The 20,093-nt window shown below is 48.6% G+C and overlaps 1 protein-coding gene across 3 annotated transcripts; it reads right to left on the bottom strand.

Annotated features, from left to right (window-relative positions):
* Window positions 1-5,740: 5,740 nt before the first annotated feature.
* LOC104359144 (BRCA1 associated protein) lies at window positions 5,741-20,090 on the bottom strand. Of its 3 annotated transcripts, none has more exons than XM_033008267.2 (13): window positions 19,906-20,090; window positions 19,585-19,734; window positions 18,613-18,814; window positions 17,598-17,787; window positions 15,959-16,072; window positions 15,290-15,438; window positions 13,004-13,079; window positions 12,262-12,400; window positions 11,659-11,768; window positions 9,939-10,028; window positions 7,923-8,026; window positions 6,969-7,140; window positions 6,605-6,720 (listed from the first exon to the last, which is right to left on the bottom strand). In XM_033008267.2, exons 1-12 carry the CDS (start codon window positions 19,985-19,987, stop codon window positions 7,017-7,019), a joined length of 1,530 nt encoding a protein of 509 aa, XP_032864158.1. In that variant the 5' UTR covers window positions 19,988-20,090; the 3' UTR covers window positions 6,605-6,720; window positions 6,969-7,016. The 3 variants fall into 3 exon arrangements, with proteins under 3 accessions (XP_032864157.1, XP_032864158.1, XP_032864159.1); XM_033008268.2 differs by having other exon boundaries at window positions 6,969-7,134; XM_033008266.2 differs by lacking the exon at window positions 6,969-7,140 and having other exon boundaries at window positions 5,741-6,720.
* Window positions 20,091-20,093: the final 3 nt, after the last annotated feature.

Below are 20,093 nucleotides of genomic sequence, written 5' to 3'. Positions count from 1 at the left end.
CTGAGCAGGCAGGATCCAGTTGGGATTTCTTCTTTGCTCCAGGGAAGCCAGAGCACACTCGAAAGCTGCCAAGGAGAACTGCTTGGAAAAAGGCTTCTTTCCTCCTCATGCAAGCCCTGCACTTGCAGAGGGAAACTCTTGGCACGGCTGTGCTTGGACAAGACCGGCCGGCTCCCCCTCCGTCGGCGCGGGGCCGTGGGCTGCAGCAGCATCTCTGTCTCCTGTGGATGACTCCAGCTCACCCAGCTCCGCTCGGCTGCGTCTCCCACTCTGCTCCTCCAGCCCTCGCAGAAGGTTTTCCAACTGGGACTTCACGCAGACCATGGATTCAAGCCAACAGCACTAGGAGTTTCTCCAGCCCACATTGATTCTGCTTGGACTAAGATTACCAGTAGTGTAGAGGGATTGTGCTAGGAGATCTAGTCCCATTTTATATGCTAAAGGAATTTACTGTAGTTTTATTTTGGGTTTACAGAGCTTGGATCACAAAGTTGCCTTGCGACCTTGCTCACACTATGTTGTGGGGTTCTCCCAGCACCCCAGAGAGAAGGAGCCCACCAAGGTGGGTTTCTTTCACATGCTTAAACCCCTCTGCTTTACACGTCAAGAGGTTGCGCTTCATCTAAGAGCATCACACATCAATAGAGACTAATAAATATCATAAAGTCACATATAAATAGAGATGTGAGGGAAGAGGGAGACTGGGAGGCAGAGACATGTAAGCAGCTGTCAAAAACCATCATCTTTGCATCCAGAAAACCAAGATATGTCCCACACTGACATTGTCCTCCAAGGCCATTGCCACCACATAGGGACACCGATAATAGACAAGAAGAGTGGTGAAGTTGCAGTTTACCTCCAGGAAAAGCCCTCCTTAAGTGCAGGAGGGCAGCCTGACTGCTCGGGCTGGGGCAGCAGGGTGGGTTTGGTGAATATTTTGCAACCTCTACCAGCGTTAGGCGGAGCACCTATAGCTCCCTGTCCAGTGTGGGCTCCTGCACACCCCTGAGCACAAACACGGGGGCTTCACAGCTCAGCTTAAGCACCTCTGAGAGCACAACCCCTTCGGCAGCACGCAGGGGAGAAGCGCTGCCACTGAATTGTCACCTTCAGATAACGAGGAACGTGCAGGGCCCCGCACCGGAGACCAGCGCAGCCCCAGGGGTCTAAGGTTGGGAATAAAGCACAGCCTTAACACAGCGCAAGCCAGACAGTAGCTCATCCTCACCCCCTCTCCTCAAGCCAACAAACCCAGAAAACCTCTGCAACCGCAAAACCATCGCGTTACTAAACCTGCACAAAAGACCAAAATCTCAGGCTCCTGGTGAGCTCAGACGCCTCTGCTCAGAGCACAACCCCCCCCACCAGCAAGCAGCAAAGTTTTCCACCACTTCCCAGCCTGGGTGAGCTCAGGAAACCCTCCACAGAGAGCCCCCACCTACCCCAGAGCCTGCTCCAACAAGGCAGCAACCCCCCCCAGGTGCAGCAGCTTTATGAGAGCTGTTAGCCCTGAAGAAGGTTCAACAGGGACCAATTTCCTGGTGGGGAAGTAAACATTGTTCTCTCTGAGGTGTTTGATGTTTTTAACCAGCTTGGGATGGAAGGAGTTTGATTCTCCAGCTCCCTGGGAGAAGGTGGAAGGAAACCATACAAGTGTCTTGAGGTTTGTTGTCTAACTCAATTAACCAATTACTTCCAGGTCAAGAAGGGGCAAAGCTATAAATGCTGCTTGCTGCTATAAATAATGTTTGCTCAAGGGTGGTGCAAGAGCAGGAAGTGTTAGGTGTGGGGTTTTAACTTGGGCTTGAAATGAAAGCAAATATCATGAATTGCTTCCTGCTTCAAGCAAACCTGCCTCTGTTTTACTGTTGCCCCTCAGAGGCTGAAGTGAACCAGCGCACACTGCTGGCTCATGCCTTGGGAAACTGCAGGAATTCAGGCTGGGGAATGAATATACAAATGTCCCTCCCATGCTGCAAAACTCCCCTCCAAACACTGCCGACTGTCCTGATGTAGGACCTGCTGTGGACTGGCTGGATGTGTCTGCCTTTAAAATACAATTATTAGACCAAAATGCCCATTTAGGTAAAAAGAGGAGGTGGGAGGAGGAAAAGCCTAGGAGAAGGGGATGTGAATTTCTCAGAGCTCAAACGAGAACGGACAAGTCGGTTGGTGCAGATCAAGGCAGGAATTTTCCGTGGGGCCTTAGGGAATGGGGCTCAGGTGAAAAGGTAAATGGAGCAGAGAGCGGGTGCAGGGGCCTGGGCTGGCTGCGGCGCGGGCGCAGGGTGCACAGCACGGCCGTGGGGTGCTCCGGCTGCTTGGACAGATGGACGTGGACATTTGCCCGTGGGGTGACTCCGTTTTTCTAGGGCGCAAACCAGAGAGCCGTGATCTCACCCAGGACCTCGGCTCCTAAAAGAACAGAACCAACGTCACAGAGGGGATTAATTGGTGTTAAGGGATGGGTTCTTAAGGGGCCAGTTAGCCCACCAAAAAATTAATGAGGCCGTAGAACCATGTGAAATGGAGCGATGCCAGCCAAATGTCTCACCCCAAGCTGCGGTACCTGTGGCCAGCCAGGCTGCTCCTAAGGCTGCTGGTGGGCTGGCCCCGAAAGGCTCATGGAAACCCCTCAGCAGAGATTCCCCGAGGGGGGTGCTGGAGTTTGGGTGGCCCCTGAGGTCTCAGGGGTGCTGCGTTCCCCTCCCAGAGCTTGGGCACATGCCCTGGGGGTGCCAGAGGCGGTGGGTGAGAAGCCCACCTTGCGGCCCAGCTGCTTTTGCCTCCTGCCAAGCTGGACTTTGCCATTTGCTTCTGGGGAACATCCCTGGCGTGAAGCAGCGACCGCTGAGCCCCAGCTCGCCCTGAGCTGCCCTACATTTCCCTTCCAAGCAGGGGGGCACAGCCCTTTCTGTCCCTGCTGAGGAGAAGCCGTGCCGACCCGTCACGCCGTCTAACCGCCTCTCCCCGCCGCTCGCTGGGGAGCAGCTGCTGGAGTGAATCATTTCAGCATCCTCAAAGCGCAGAGGGCTCTGCCAAGCTTTGTGTGACTTCTGGCTGTCGCTCCGCTCCATCTGTGTTTCTCCCTGGCCATTTTAAATCCCGTTGCCTTTCCTGCGGTCCCCGGTGAGCCCCTCTCTGGAGCAGGGGGGTGCTTTCGCCACAGGGGTGCAGGGGTGCAGAGCTGACAGCGGAACCTCCCGGGCTGCCTTGGGCATTTTTGCCGTTTACCGTCCTGCCCACGGATGCAGAATCACGAGTCGTTTTGCTGTTCTGTTCCCTCTCTGCCTGCCTGTGAATCGGGGACCTTTTGCAGAGAGGGAACAGCAGGATCCAGTGAAGTTCACAGAATGTGCCCTTTGGGGGGGAGCAGGTTCCCCCCTTTCTTGCTCCTGCTGGACCATCTCCTCTCCATTACTGCCACGTAGCCCACATGGCAAGTGCCAAGGCAGGCTTTTTCCTAGGGCTGTGACACCCCTCCAGCCACCCAACACAGCACCAGCAGAGAGTAAAACCCCTTTGCTGTTCATCAGGGAGAATGTGTGTTTCTTTCATGATTAAAAAAAAAAAAAAAAAAGTTGTTGGGGTTTTTTTTTAGGTTTTTATTTAAAGGATTTTTTTTTTATTATTTAGGTTTTATTTAAAGGTCTTTAATCATAGCAGAAGCTTGGCCAATCTCAGCTGTCCAGTGCTTGGGGGAAGTTTTATGCTGCTGCAGCCTTCTGCTGTGGTGATATTGAGTCATCAGCCACAAAGCTGACCTGTTGTTCGAGTTGCAGATGTCAAAACTTGACCCTAGACTGGAGGGATCTGAGCACCACTGCTTTTTTTTTTTTTTTTTCCCAGGTACTCAGGTGTCTGGATGATGGGTCGGGAAGAGTCACGGGCCAGCCTTCGCTGGGGCTTTTCCCTTCCCCAAGAGTCGCATCAGCGCCGGTTCTTCCCGTGGGGGAAGTCTCACGAGGGAGGTGTCCTCAGCCCGGGGGGAGCCCACTTGATCTCCAGTGGGGAATAAACGCCCAGACGGAGACTAGAGGTTGCCTCATCACCTGGGATGATTTTAGAAGCTGGAGGAGCCTCAAGGACTGAGGGTAATTTGGTTTAACGCAACATTATTCAACGACCCGCGCTTTTTCTGCACGAGCTGCCCACCTCTTAGGAGCCAGAGATAATTACCCTGCCTTATCTCCTCTTATCAGCTCAGCGGAACCAAACTTCCCCCCAACCCAAATATGAAAAAGAGCTCCTTTGGACAGCTTTGCCTTCAAGTTAAAAAGTCAACTTCAAAAAGAATAAGTCACATGTTTTGTTGTTCTCCCTGCCGTCTCCTCCCTCCACTTCCAGTTGAATACACAAACAGAAATACTGCACGCTGTTTTAATTTTCCATCACATTTTTTGAAAACGAATTCCAAGATACAGTACAGCATCTTAGTGTTCTACACAAAGCAAGCTTTCAGCAAAAGGTCAGAGGATCTTAGGTGGTGTAAAAATATATCTTAAATAAAATAGTTTCTATAGGAGAGCAAGCTGTGTTGTACATCTCTAGGTCCTTAGAATCATTTACAGAAGGCAGAGGCCTGGTTGTACAATCCACATGCTAGAAAAGAGTTAGTGTACATTCATGCTACAAAGTTAGAAAAGGTAGAAGTTCCAGATGATTGGGGCAAATCTCCAAACCCAAGCGGTGGATGCAACGAGTGCACTAACAAGCGCCCTGTATTTCAGAGTGAGGAAGTTCAACACTTCCAGTCCGTAAAGTCAGGAAGCCGATGATAACGTCTCGCCTTCCGAGAGTCATTCTATTTATTGTAACTCGTTCCTTTCAATTGGCCAAAAAGAACAACTTCTAGCAATAAAGGACTAGCTGTTTTATTTCTTTGTTCCAGTTTGGAGCTGGTAAGTCAGAGCTGTGTTTTCAACGTTACAGACTAAGATCACGGCTGTCCCTGCAGCTCGAACAGAAAAGGATCATACTATGGTCTGAAAAGACAACTGCGGGACTCCCCCAGCCATTTTTAATAAAGGATTAGCCGTTAAATGCTCAGTCTGCTGAGCGCAACACAGCAACCACGACAGTCGCTTCTCCAACCAGGGTAAAACCCTTTCCACCTCAGAGCATTAAGTCTGAAAACCAACCAAAAAAAAAAAAAAAAACCACCACAAAAAAACAGCAAACCCCAAACAACCCAGATTTGTCCTCAGATTTCCTTTATGGGATCCACATCCCCTTGGGGCAAATCACCCAACAGTTTTGCCAGCGGAGATTTTGGACAGTGCCACGTTTCGGAGGCGAAGGGGCAGCGCGGAGTGATGCCGGGAACTGGCAAGCCCAGCCGCATCTAACGGCGAGGGTCCCGCGGTGGGGCAGCGCGCGCCGCCCCGCCGCAGCCCCCGCAAGGAGGAGAGGGTTTCAAACGCGTCCCCCCTCGCCTCGCTCGGAGGGCAGCGGCACCGGCGCTCAGGCCAACGTGCCCCCAGCGCAGCAGCTCGTGGCTGAGGGGGACAGAGACACACACACACACACACACACACACGTGCAGCCCCCTCCCGGGGGTCGGGACGGCGATAGGGCACAGGCGCCCTGCGCAAACGTGCCTCTATTTGCTTGGTAGAAATCCCTGTAAAATAACCACATTAAACCAGAATATCAAACTTTCACACTTTCCGCCCCAAAGGCGCCAAGGGCTGGCCTTTCGAAGGCCGTCTTTAAAATGAAGAAACAGATAGTAGCGAAGTCCCTTAAAGTGTTTAATATCCTTCATTACACGCCTTTAGGACTCGTTCAGTTTCTTACACCACTAAGATGGTTTATTTTCCACACCTTTTGATTTCCAAACTGCAGTTCTACTCCTGCACTAGCAGTTCAGCAGTGTCGGGACTGCACGTACTAAAAGGAGATGTATATAATCTAATTTACAGCTTATTAAATAAAATAATTTCTTAATTGAGAATACTTTTAATCCAGGAGAAGAACTGGAAGAGCCTTACACACTGGGCCTACTCTACAGCATCCCCCTTAGGGAATGCAATGCTTAACATGTACACACCCACCCACCCCAAAACAGGACACTCTCCAAGAAGAAAGTCAAATGCATGATAGGAGGGGCTTTGAAAAGGTAGGAAGGCAAAATGGTCATTAAGATCTGCCTAAAAATAGCTAAATAGTGCAGTGAAATGCTTTTAAATACCACAGACACCTCCATTGACTGGCAGCTAGTTTTATGAGCAGCTCTGAAGACAATTTCTAGCTGAGCTTTAGTGAACTGGGTGTTCCCAGCCGGAGTCCCGAGAGGTGAGCCTAGCCTACCACCAGCACGGCCAGTTCCAGGATGGGAGAACAAGGCATTCTGATTTTCATTTGCCCCTCTTGCCACGGCCTCTCCTGGAAGAAGGTTTGCCTGTGCCCCCCGTGGAGGAGCTGGCGGAAGATGCCACTGCAATGTTGATCTGTCCTTCCTGAATCTCCTGCCGGGTCTCAGCTGGGAGGTGATTGATTTTCTGTTGTGTCTCTAAGTAGAACATGACATCCCGCAACTGCTCCTGGATCTCAGAGATCTGCAGGTCCTTCTGTTCACAGGTTTCCTTTAACACTCTCTCCTCCTCCTTTAGTTTGTTCTGAAGCAAGGCTTGATTCGCTCGCAAACACTTATTCAGTTCCTGCTCCTCCTTCAGCTCATTGGAAAGTTTAGCCACTTTGTTATTCAGCTGAGAACACCTTACAAATAGAAGCACAGGTCAGGAAAGCAGTGCGCTACATCTAGATCAAACACTACTGCATCCTTTTTATTTCCAATCCCTAGGGCAACCGACACCCAGCTGTCCCCAGCCCCACCAAGACCACCTGGAATTTGGTTTTCTGGCAAAAGATGGTCAAGGGAAGGAAACACAAGAGGATTCTGGAATCCCCTCTGGATTTCCTACCCAGCTTAAGGCTTGCTAGCACGTTTGCCTGCACGGTGTTACCTGCACATGGAATAGGATGTGGTGAAGCCGAATCCCTTCCTGCATCCCTCAAACTGCATAACCCAGGAGAATCCCTTCCCTTGCAAACTGGGCAATTCCATCTCGTACCAAACGCCAACAGGCAGGGTGTGTTTGGGAGCACGGGGCTGTAACCTTGAACATGCATCTGCAACTTACGGAACAGGCACAGAGAAAAGGGCAGAGAGATTACACGGGGTCCTGAGCGAGCTGAAGGCAGTCAGGGATTCCCAGCTGTTGGCTCCCGCCACGCTCCGAGTATGAGACGCTGAAGATACCACTTCACTCAGAAGCAAGATGCTTCCACAAGGATATCAGCAGCCTCATGGTTCACAGAACATACCTCCCTGCTCCTAACAACTCGGCGCTTCTGCCCTCAAAGTTTTCTAGCATCATACCCAGGCTCCTTTCCACTCAGCAAGGTGAGCTGCAGGAGCCACAGCGCACGAGCCTGGTTCCCTGCTCCAGGCAGGACTGCCGGGGGGGCCCGGAGGAGCCGAGCACGCAGTCCCACCTAGGGAGATGCAGCACAGTCCCCAGGCTTGACATCTTTCATCTAGGCACTTCCTAAGATTTTTCTCTGTGCTGGGTGAGATGCCTCTGCTGAGTTGCCTTTCTTCTCTTTGGATGTATCCGCCAATTGCAAAACAGCCTGGCGTCTACTTCTGAGCAGGCAGAGGAAGGATTACTGAATGCTAAATATGCAGCCCGTGTAAAAAGAGCCAAGAGCCCAAAAGCTGCGTTCCACTCAACAGGCACTTTCAATTTGTGAACACCTACAGAAATGAGAGCTTTTTTTAAAATAAGCTGTGTTCTCAGTACACGGGTTTAAATAGCTCAAAATTGCCCAGGAATAGCATGATTTTTTTCTTTTTTGGATGTCAGTGCATGGAGCTTTAATGGCTGCACAGAACTAAACCTGGCAGTGGTACCCACTTCCTTTCGACAGACTGCTTTTCTTTGAGCAAGTCATTCAGCCTCTGTTCCAGACTGTCACACTTCTCAATGGTCTCTTTAAATTTGGTCTTCATGTTGTTAATCTGTAAAAACAAACACACAGGCATTTCAAACAGATCAAAGTCCTCTGCACTTTCATTATGACGTTCGATTTTTCTGGAGTGGTTTCTAGACTTTGACCAGTGACTCTATCCCGGTGAGCAAAAGCTCTGAGTCAAGAAAAGGCTTAATTTCGATGAAGACCCCCTGCGTTACACTTCGCAGTACCCCAACAAGGAACCACGTTGCCGTGGAAGCTGCTCACACAGAACAGCAACTCAGGCCATGAATCTGTGCCAGGCACCCCATTCAAGCAAAAGCTGCATCTAATCCTTAACTTCTGATTGACTGCAGTTCAGCATTCATTTAGCCATTCTCTCAGACGTTTTTGTACTGGTCAGCAAACTTAAATTTCCATCTTAAGGCTTTACAATGCCAGGCTTTTGCTCATTTTAAACTAAACCTCAAATAAGTATAGTCAAAGTCTGAAAATTAACATGCTACTTTGCTCAGCACTGACTCAGCAGCTTGCTGTCATAAGGCAGTGACCTACTGACACGAATATCTTACTCATACAAAATGCAAACAGAAACACACATACATTGGCTTCCTCTTCCCCTCTGCTTCACAACTCGAGACTCCTACTGCTGAGGAAAACCAAGCTCTCGTTCTCTAGGCACTGCACAGAACGCGTCAAAACTTCTAACATAAGACTTGCAGGACATTTATAGACAGAAATACTTGTTTCCCCTGTATTAGGGTCAAAAGCATGCTTGAATGTAAGGGAGGCAGGAATTTAAAGGAAAAATGCTTTCCTGGAGGAGCAATCTGGATAAATGTCAGTGTCAGCACACATGGTGCCTTCACTGATGCCAGAGTTGATGCAGAGCAGGTTTTAAGCCTTCCGGCCTTAATCACTGAATGTTTATGCAGCTGATGGTTAATTTGGGGAAGTAGCCTGAGCGCTGGTAATGGAATACACTGCATAGTGGCACTGATCCAGACAAGACACATGGAGCAAGTGCCACGAATAAAACTGTAAGGATCCTTAAAAATTCAACCACGTTTGGGACATGTATCACAGGCACTTCACTCTGAAGTTGCTTCATGGATCATGCTTCGTGGTCACGCGTAAGATGATTTTTGCTGTACCTTTTCCTGTTATAGGGCCTGCCATGAGATTTCTGGGACTGTTCTTTAGACCAAGGTCAATGACCACTATTTCAATGGTCACAGTTTCTACATTTAAGATGCCTCTTATCTCCAGATACTAAATGGTTAATTAGAAGTCATGTAGAAAGTTCAGTTCAGGACTCGATCCTAAATCCTGACTCACTTTAAACCTAGTTTAAAGGATCTACATAGAATGAAAGGCATTAAAATATTCTCACTAGATTTTTTGCTTGTGACATTTTGAAGCAGTCCTGCCTACAGGATGCTTTATAGGAGGAGACTCTGAACTTTTCCCAAAGGGTGATGAGGAGAGATAGGGGATCAAAAAGAAAGGGCAAATCAATATGCATTTGGAGCAGAAAGACAGCTTCCACTTTCTGCAGCCGAGCAAATTAAAGTCATATTGTCTATGCTACACTAACCTTCCCTAGAGATACCCGTCAGTGCGAGACGGATGGCATCGGCAAGCAGGGATCCTGCAGCAGCACAGACTTGTTTTCACCACTGCTGCAGTTTCCCGAGCAGCACGTTTAAATCAACCTTCAATCTAGGTGGCAATCTACCCACTTCTGCACCGCTGAGCAGCAAATTGCTAGATCTGAGCATCGAGATAAGGGATACATCTCGGAGCCAATTTTCTCAGCTGGTAGTGAAACAGGCTATGTGAGGCCACGTCACGCAACATCCAGGCTGTAGGAGAGACTGAGCAGCTCCATCTCCCACTTAACAGTGTCCAGGGGCCTGTTTCAGCAGAGTTTCACACATGCCCAGAGCAGAGCTCACCTCTTCAGCCGTATCCTTTTCTATTCGGACAATCTTGTTCTCCCAATAGATTCGCTGTGACTCCAGCTGGCTTGTTAGCAAATATGAGTACTATAAACACAGAAGATACACACGGAACGGTCAGCTTTTCCATAAGGATGGCTACGCTGATTAAGAAGCCCAAAGGGCTCCAATATACAAATCAATTTAATCAGATGAAATTGAGCATACAGGACATTCTGAACATATGTGCAAACTGCAGATCCAGCAGATGTGTTTCACCAATTTGATTTCAAAAATTAAATCACTTGAAGTCAAGGAAAGCCTTTAGAGCACAACAGCGAGGATCAAGTAAAAGTTCTGCCAAACCGTACCCAGTATCATGCCAAGAACTTTTTAAAGAAAAAAACCAGATTTTTCATTGTAGGAGCAGTAAATCTCATCAACCTTTACATTCCACGGGAAAATGAAGCATCAACTATCCCTGTCACGAGAGTCTGAGATCCCAAAGGCTGAGCTGCTGCCCATTCACAGACCAAAACCCAAGGCAGAAGGGTAAATGCACACATCTAACTTCACTGTAGGAACATCTCTGGGAAAGCGTCCTCAGCTGTGTATAACTATTCACAATTATTGTTCTCCAACACATACAGCCCATTCCAATGTTATCTGAACATCTGAAAAAGGATATATGCCTTACATCCCTTCTTTTCCCTTCTGGTTCTGCAAATGAGTTATGACAAGGTTGGAAAATGTGATCATTTCTTATCACCAGGCTAATAAGCACCAAATTAGGCATTCATTACAGAATTAAACCTGTGCAAAAAGCCCTGAACACTCTTAGTAATATCTGAGTGTCAAAATACACTGCCAAATTCATTCTCTCTAGAAATATTTAAATTTCATAAGCTAGGTAGAAGGGTCTTGCATACCTGAAGCACCAATCTCCCAGAATAAAAAGGTTTAAAATAAGATGGTTAGCATCTAAGGGTTACTCAGAAAATTCACGGAAAAGCAACCAAATATTTATTTGAGCAATAAGATTACAAAGCCTGGTCTCTATGGGCTGTTCTTCCTCAGATACCCTTGTGTCTAATGCAGCTGAAATCATGCTGCAGTATATTTGCTCAGTGGAGCAGTAATTTTGAGTTTCTCTCCTTTACCCTTCTAGTTAAGATAGAAGAAGGTGGCCAACAAGTACAAAGGAAGAAGAAAATCATTATCTGTTCAAGCAAAGGGTGCAGAACAGGGCTGCTATCAGTCTCTTGGCTTTCTTTGTTAGCCAAGGTAAGCACGCAGCTATGGATTCCTACATACTCGTTCAGTTTACAAGCTAAACTACTCAAATTGACAGCTCCATACGCATCCTGGCTCTTAAACCAAGCCACAGATCCACTGGGAAGGGTTTGGCGAATGAGTCTGGGCATTCAGACCCATTTGTTTCTCCACTGACCTGAGTGTTTGTAGCAGCATAACCAGCTAACCTTCAATCTACTGGTGAACACAGGACGAAACTGCAGCCAGCTTACACTTAGCTGCATCAGCTCTGCAGAGCCAAAAAGAGGTTTAAAAAAAAAAAAAAAAGCTGTAAAAACATCCTGCTTCTGCCTGAAGATGATTGCCTACATGCAGGGAGCAGGTCTGCTGCATAAGCTGATGGAATTTTCCTGTAGTCGTATCTGGGTTTGAAACACTTCCACACAGCAGCACAATGCAGAGTCCAACAAGCCAAAATATTTACCTCTAATTGTAAGGCATCGATTTTCTCTTCCTGACACATATCTCCCTCACACTCATACTGAACTATCTTCCCATCGGTTTTACTTGCAACCAGTCGATGGACGTAGTTATCTGAAGAGAGAAAATTCAACCACAGGGAGTTTGAGCTTAAGAACACCCAGGTTGACACGAGTGGAAATACTTTATGCAGCACAATTAACCATGCAGACTGCTGCAACAGCATATTAGCAAGGCAGAAAGCCAACAACAGATGTATTTGTTATTTAGCAGACTTCGCACAGACACCTTACAGGATATTTATTACAACAGCCCATTCCCATACCTCAGGGCAAATTGATGGAAAGGGAGTAACAAACACATTCCACGGAGAGTACAGGACCGCCCCGGTTCATTACAGAATCATGTTCTCCCTCCTCCATCTGCTACAGACCCACAAAAACGGCTATTAGAGAGGAGATGGATGTTCCCAGAAGACAAGGTATTAGTACAGATGCAAACCCCTTAATCTCCAAGCAAACTCTACCACAAGTACTCTCACTAAAGGGTCCCGAAAGCCATTTTGCAAACAAGGTCATCTTACAAGAGGGGAAGAGAGAGTGCTTACCTCCAGCATAGTCCCAGACTCTGTGGTTGGTCAACTGCATTGCATAGGTGTGCTGGGTCTCCTCAAAGTGTTTGTAAGCGTGTCGACTCACATAGCGGCCACAGCCTATGTGCCCACATATTAAACAGATCCAAAGGTTCTGTCAAGAGAGTAAGAAAGCTCTGTACATACAGCCCTGTCAAGTGGCGGTATCGGCGCTTTGAGAAAGGGTGATCAGACACCGATGGCCCGTTGATGCTGTGTACATCCAGGCACTTCCTTAGAAAGTGAAGAGATTTTCCCTACCCCCTCCTTCTTTGAAGCTCTGCTCAGCTGGACAGCTAAAGCAAAGGAGGCACCTGCTCATTACAAGCCTGCAGGTGCTGGGCATGGTGATGGATGACCAGAAGCACAGATGGAAGAATGGACTTGACTAACGAACGAGGCACCTCAGCAGGACTACAAAAGCAAGCTCTGAAGAGCACAGACTAGAAGGGACCACCAAGTTCAGCATTAGTTTAGCTGCTTGCTGTCGTACTCATCACGCACACGCTGATCAGCTTATATGCTAATACTTCCTTCTAAGAACCAGAAGGATTTGTCAGAACAGGAAACCTGGGAGGTGCTCAGAAGGAAAGCAGATACACCACTGTCTGGTAAAATCAACCCAAAAGCAGCCACAGAATTAACCCCAAAAGCAACTAGAGCAGCTGTGCAGTCAGATCTAGTCTAGATTTCACTCACCATCCACCCACCTACTTACTTCTTGAACTCCACACTCAAAACACTTGTTCTCTTCCACTGGCTCAGGCGTTTGGCAGTATCTGCAGACAGGACACCTGGAGGGCAATAAGCATCATGATTAGACACAAGGAGCTCCATCTTAATATTACAGTAATTAAAAAGAGATCCAGAGAGCTCAAAGTATGACTTATGCAGTGGGATGATCCCTCTGTGCACGCATCTCTTCAGCTCACATTTACCCCACTCAAATTTGCCTCCATTCAACACAAGGCTACTGTTTTTAAGCCAGCAAGTGACAGAATAACACAGAACAATTCTTCCAAAGCCACTACACAGTCTCAGCTTGATCTGGTCTTGCTGCAGTCCAAGTAGAGAACATCTGCAACCAAGAGCATCAGTGGGGCTGCCAGCAACATCAGCCTCTGCCGGCAAGCAAAAAAGCCATTACTGAGGTCAAGAAACACTTCCCTGCCTCAGCCATAAACGTTGCAAGAAGCACTTGTATGGAGGTGTTACACATCTCTGAACACTGCTCCTCCAGACTGCTGCCAGTGGGTATCTTCAGTTCTCCACCTCCTGCAGGGTGTCACACAGCAGCTACACGCTGTTGTGGAAGGATGCCACAACTACACACTGCTGAGGACAGCCAAGTAACAGGGGGAGGTACCCACACTTTGAAAACATACCTTAGGACTTAAAACAACCCTAAGGAGATGCTTCAATTTCACCCCAACCCAACAGACTCAGTCTCAGCCTTTCCAGGAGGAATATCCCATAGCCACACCATCAAAGAATCAGCAGCAGGCACCCTGCTATCGTTTCTTTTGAAACTATACCACTGTGCTGCCAGAAAGACGGAAGACCCAAGACTAGAAGGTACCTTTGTCCAGACCCTAAGCTCTAGAAGCTCAGCTAGGAAGCAGAGTAACTGAGGCTGTGCATCCTGTTGTCAGGACTGTTTATGTATTTTTCATTAGCTCCTGGATAAGCTACAGTAATATTCAAGGGAGGAGACAATTGGATTGCAGTCAGCTTTTTATACAAATACAGGCACTTACAGCCTCCATGGCGCCTAAGCAAAGTGGACAGGGATTTTCTTTTATCGTTCTTCTAGACTGGGAGCATCAGTTCTGCTTAAATTGTGTATTAGATATTTAAGTGCCGGTTTGGATCTTGCTCCTACACTGGCTGAGCTCTGCTGCTTCAAATTTAAACTGGTTTTGATTTATGGAGCAAGGCAGCCCATAAACATGAATAGCTACAAACCTGATTAGTCTTACTGGGGTTCTGTTACTTTGGCTTTTAAATGGTATACAGAGGGCTAAAATTTTTCTTGCCCTCCATCAGAGAGTCGGGCAACCAGAGGTACTGGTGACAGAGAAGAAAATACAGTGCAGACTGGCAGCCTTCTGCTGCAGTATCTATGACTGCCTGATGTGCAGCAAAACAGTGTCCAGAAGAATGCAAAATACGCACGACCGATAGCACCTGGGTGTCAGCCAGGGGCTCTGCAGTCAGGAGCTCAGATGCACCGAAATCCCCATCTGCAGGGATGTGGAAGATGGTAGGAGCAAGAACAGGGAAGGGTTAGCAGTACTGAAAAGAAGAGCTGCTTTAGGGACAGTACGGGTCTGACCCCCAGCCCTGCCCAGTGCCATGGCGGGGGGGTCCCTGGAGCAGGGACACAGACTCTCAACACCCAGCCCCAAACAGTACAGCCCATCTAGAGGAGCTGCCTCCCCTTCCCAATTTACTGCGTGATCTTGTCATTGTCCCTTCCTTTCCCACCTCCCTTCTGTCTCATTTTCCAGTCCTGTCCCGCCCGCACACCTGCTCTTACCCAGCTCTTCCTCAGCCTCTCCCAGCATCTAAGTGAGACAGCAAGACTGCAGGGCTCCCAGAAGGACTCTGAGCTCCAGCCAGATGTGCACATCTGCCTACAGCACTGCCTCAGCTATGCCGAGGAAACCAAGGACTGAACAGACACACAAGACTGAGTGAAACAGGGCTGTGCGTGCATACAATGCTGTTTGCCCCAGTATTTTTATCCTATACTATTTTAAGAGAAGCAGCACTACTGTACAACTTCCTTCCTGCCTTAGCAGCGAGGCCCATGGGAAGCATTGTTCAATTACTTTTGGCGGGGAGATTTCTCTCTGGGAGTCCCTTAATGGGAAGAAAAGAGCATTAGAACTTGCAGTAATTCCTGCCCCCACATTCTGAGAAGCAGAACCAGTCTTGACAGCATGTAACCACCGCAGTGAAAACAGAGTTTTAGATATAGAAATAAAGAAAAGCCTCTTACGTGGTGTCCTCCCACCGCTGCAGACACTGGCTATGAAAGCTGTGGTTACACAGTGTGGTAAGGATCCCATTCACGGACTCATCCATCCTCTCCAGGCACACTGTGCACTTCGGGAGCTCTGTCAGATCCATCACAGGCAGGCTGGCCCCCTTCAAAAGAACAAGCAGAGACAAATTGCTCAGCACCTTCCAATCACCACAAATTAATCACCCACATAAGAAAATGTTAAACTTCTCTCCCATTAGTGATGGCACTAGAGTACAAAAACACCACAAAGTGATCCTGTGAGTCTACACAGTGGTTAGAAATTTAGAAGAAAAAAAAAAAAAAACAAAACGCGATCCACAAAATTCAACAGACTACAGCCTGGATCCTCATCACAGCATGGGCTCAGCGCAGCTGCTGCATCTGCAACCAGCCCCGTTCTGTTTTCTGGATTCACCCAATCTACTGCCCACAGCAGGTTTAAGTCAGAGATGCTGCAGTGGTGAGGCATGAAGCCCACAAAGTCACCAAACAAACTCTCCCAAGTAGCACTGGAATGGCAAACAGGGTTTGGGTGGATGCAGTAAAGCAGTTCTTGCTGCGTTCTGCCCAGTCCCAACCATCCTGTTCAAATTCTTTGAAGTGCAAGGAAAACAATACAAAGACTAACCAAAACAAACTTACATCTTCTGATTTGAGGACTTCAGCCCTTTCCACGTACACCAGCTGGCAAACATCCTCCTCTATAGAGTTAAACTGACGGCCATTGCATGCCATATAAAAGCTGTCTGCATCAGCCTGTACACAAAACAAAGGAAAAAGAGAAAATTCACAGCTGATACAACCAAGGAAGAGGAGGAGAAATCTGGTATATCCTCTCTTCTCCCCTCCAAGCCCCATAATACCAGAGGAGATATTTCAGACAGTCAGCTCCTGCCAGCAGGCACTGCATTTTGGCGCTGGGTTTAGCATTACCACTTGAAGACAAGAAGTGAAGTTCACAGCAGTGACAGCTACTCTGATATTTGAGCATTCAGCAGGAATAAGGGATTTCCCTTCAGCATCCAATTTGCCCTTTGTCAGCAATTTCAGTGCATTTGCAAAGCAAATTTGGTCTCTGCAAAAATTTAAGAGGGCCACGTCGCAGGACACTGATACTCATCAGGGAAAGGAACAACAATTTAACTGTGGGAAAGAATCCATTTCACTGGTCACAATTCAGGCACGCTCTGAACCGTGCTTGAGTGTCACTTGCAAAGAGACAGAATCAAAACAAAACCTGTCAAATACATCATCCACTTTCTCTCAGCAACCTCCCCAAACCCTTTCTCTTGCAAACGATCACACCAGAATGAGGCAAATTAGCTGAAGGCCATATTTCCATATTCCTGGTCACTCCAGCCAGAAGCACAAAGGCCCCTGAGATTTGCTTTTGCTACCTGCAGACACAACCATTAGAGGTCACTGGGGAACAGGGCTGCAGGGAATTTCCTAAGAAACAGGAATTTCAGGCTGAGTTGAATCCAAGCGGGTGGATTTGCTGCAAAGCTGTTTAGCACTAGGTATTTGCTCACGTAATTTGACAAACCGATATATAAAATGCATCTTTGCAACTACTGCAAATAGCATAAAATGCACACAAATACTGCATTTGTACAATAGGCATGGGAAATATCTCACACAGCATTCACAGCTGGGGGGAACCTCTCCCCAAACCCCAAAATAAGTCATTTGCAGTTGAGATAAGAGAAGGTACAGGTGGGAGGGTTCACAGAAGAATTGGCAGGGGGGAAGGCTTAAAGCTACATAGCTCAAGACGACTTGTAAGCAGCAAATTCTGTTATCTGGTTATCAACTCACCCCCTAAGCTCTCGGTTTTGGGGGCAACTGTCCTTTTCACACTGTACTGGCAGTGGCCGTGAAACCACCCAGCTCCTCAGAAAAGCAGAGCAAGTCTTTCCTAAAATGCAAATGAAGCCCCACTGGCTGGGTCCTTTCTGTTCAGCACAGCACACACCCCACTCTTTTTAATATGCTTTGAGACAGCAGAGATCTGTGTATCCTCACTATTTTTTTAAAATATCCTGCCAACAAGAAATAGAACAGCTAGAACATGGCAGACACTTGCCTCCAGGTCAAGGTGTGGGACTAATCCTAGTCAGCAGCCTTGGGAAAGCACTGGGCAGTAGGACAGGACTGTTTCTCTGAGGGTGAAGCGCAGCCTTGGCTAACAGCTGGCTGCTGAAGCCAGACAGCACTCCTCAACAAAAGCTCTACATGACAGTGCAGTCCCTTCAACAGCAAAGGAACTTCCAGCTCTTACCTGCGAGCTAAACTTTATCAGCACCATGTACTGGTTTGGAGTGGAATCTCGGATGATTTTCATGTGCTCGATTACTTCATAGAAGGAGGCCACGAACTTCATCAGGTCATGGCTGGTCATCGTAGCAGGGACCGTGAGGATACACAGCATGGCGCTGCGCCTTACGTCTTCTTTTAAAGAGGTCATCTTGCTGATAAACAACAGTGACACAACTTCATCTCGTTTCAGAGGGGACAAAGGCACAGCTGGACACATCACATTTTAACAGCTGCAGTTACTACAATAACTTTGTTGTCAATCTTACTCCTCTTTTGCACATTTGTAGATATTAAGAAAGAGAAGCAAGGGGCTGCAGTAAGCGTCCAACGTACCCGTGCAAAACTATTACTCTTTAGCAAAGGATTAAACTGAGCAGCTCTAATAAACAAGTTTGATCAGGAATAATTTGACATCTGTTTTTCCATAAAAACAGTTGAAGTTGGCAAGCCACAGATGCTCAGAACTATTCCTAAAACAAGCAACCAATGTTCGTTACTATTTCAAATGCCCATTTGGTGCCTCCTGATAGGTTTTTCAGGAAGACCTGAAATGGAAATTCTCACACAATTATAGGAGAACGGTGTGGAACTGTAATCCCTGAAACACGGGATGAAAGCTCCTCAGACAGCTCCTCAGGCCTGCCGCCAAGACCCCAGAGATCACAATTTAATTGTGGAATCCCTTGAGAAGCTGCTTTCAAATGTCATTTTTTAGGAACCCACAATTGTTTTATGCTATTACAGCTCCTGGGACAAGCACTCTCCACCCAAAGCAGCCTCACCTGCAGCTGCAGGACCCAGGCCAGACTCACACTCTACCATTACCACAAGGACTTGCCCTCCCGGTGCGAGTCACCCTTCCTGTTTGTCCCAGCTGAGGAGCCACAGCCCCGGGGGGACAGACTCACTCTTCCGGGTGGCAGCATTATTCAAGAGCACTGTTCCCACTAGAGCTACAATTAGTCAAGCATTCTTACTTTGTTTTGTACAGATGCATAATGCCATGAACAATTTCAACTGAGGGGTTCCCGCTGAAGAAGGAAATCTGGTCAGGGAGCTGTTTTGAAGGTGAGTCTGGAGCAGCCTCGCGCTCTTTACTTTGATCGTCATGTTTATTTTTGTCCTCAGCAGACACAGCCTCTGAAGATTTTCTTCCTTCCATGGCAGCTTTTGTTTCATCTTTTACAAATCAAAAGTTTCCACGTTACTAACGGCGCATCAGAAACATCTGCTGTTCCCTAAGCACAGCCTGCACGTACACAAACAGCACCCCGAGAAGTCAAATTACAACCCTGGAAGGCAGCAGAACAAGACACCTCTCACCTTTGTTGTCCCAGGGAAAACTCCAGAGCTGCCAGACACCCACCGGGAGCCCCTGGTTCTGCAGATCAAGCCAGGAGAGTTTTGTACCATGCCCAGTAACACCCCAACAGGCACCAGTATCAACACAAAGCAACTGGGCCAGGTGTGCTGAGCAGGGGTGAGGAGCAGGCTGCTCCTCCCATGCTGCTCCGCCTGCACCTCAGATGTTTGACAAGACTCAAAGTGTTACCATCTTTAAACTTCCCCCCATTCGGGGAATTGAAACACCTGCAGAACTGACTGGTGTCATTGCTACAGACCAGCAATACTGGCAAGCAAAACAATGACCAGGCTGTGGCAGAGCCAAAAATAAATTAACCCTTTAGAGTGGGAAACGTTTGCTAGGAATAACCAGCTCTCCTACCCACACCCCCAACGCACTCTCCTTGACTTTTTTGTTTTCCAAACTGCCCGCTTAAGTCAAGACCGGCAAACCCAGCCCTCCCCGCACTGACTGACCGCTGTCACCGGCGCCCGCGGAACACCGCGCTGCCCTGCCACAACGAGGGGGCTAACCACCGACCCAAAAAAGAGGCAAAGACCCAAAAAAAAGAAAGTTACTCGCCCCCCCCCCCCGGGGCCGGTACCTGGCCGCGGCTGGAGGGTCTCGATGATCACGTCGGTCATTTCCCTGCGGCCGAGGTGCTGGTGGAGGATGGCCGCCCGCTCGCCAGGGCCTTTCCCTTCCAAACAGGCCGGCGGGGCCGCCCCGGTGCTCTCCGCAGCCATCTCCGGAGCTGCGCAAGGGAAAACACGAGGCGTTGGGGCAAGGGGGTGGGAGCGGAGTCCCAGTACCGGGAGCTCCCGGCGACACCGGGACGCCCCCCCCCTTCTCCTCCCCTTCCCCGGGCGCCTGCGGAGAGGGCAGCGCGGCCCCCCTCCGGTATAAGGGAAGCGGAGCGACTGACCGGCCGCGCTGTAAGCGAAGCCCGCGGGCAGCGGCGAGTGCTCGGCCAGCTCCAGCCGGATCACCACCAGAGACACGCTCATGGGCCCGGGCACCGCCGCGCTCCGGGGAACCCAACGCCGACGAACCGAACCACACCGCGCCGCTGCCGCTTCCGCCTCCCGCGCCCTTTCCCCTCCGACCCCGCCG

Source organism: Tyto alba, unplaced genomic scaffold, assembly GCF_018691265.1.
Source record: "Tyto alba isolate M040663 unplaced genomic scaffold, T.alba_DEE_v4.0 Super-Scaffold_44, whole genome shotgun sequence".
NCBI lineage: Eukaryota > Metazoa > Chordata > Aves > Strigiformes > Tytonidae > Tyto > Tyto alba.
This window is presented reverse-complemented; position numbering and strand designations above follow the sequence as displayed.

Bases quoted from the DNA above. Each gene is read 5' to 3' on its own strand.
- LOC104359144 (XM_033008266.2), bottom strand. From the start codon at position 19,987: ATGAGCGTGTCTCTGGTGGTGATCCGGCTGGAGCTGGCCGAGCACTCG. The intron at 16,073-17,597 runs GTAAGAGCTGGA...TTTTGTGTACAG, and splicing joins TGATAAAGTTTAGCTCGCAG to GCTGATGCAGACAGCTTTTA. The intron at 13,080-15,289 runs GTAAGAGGCTTT...ATTGCCCTCCAG, and splicing joins CAGCGGTGGGAGGACACCAC to GTGTCCTGTCTGCAGATACT.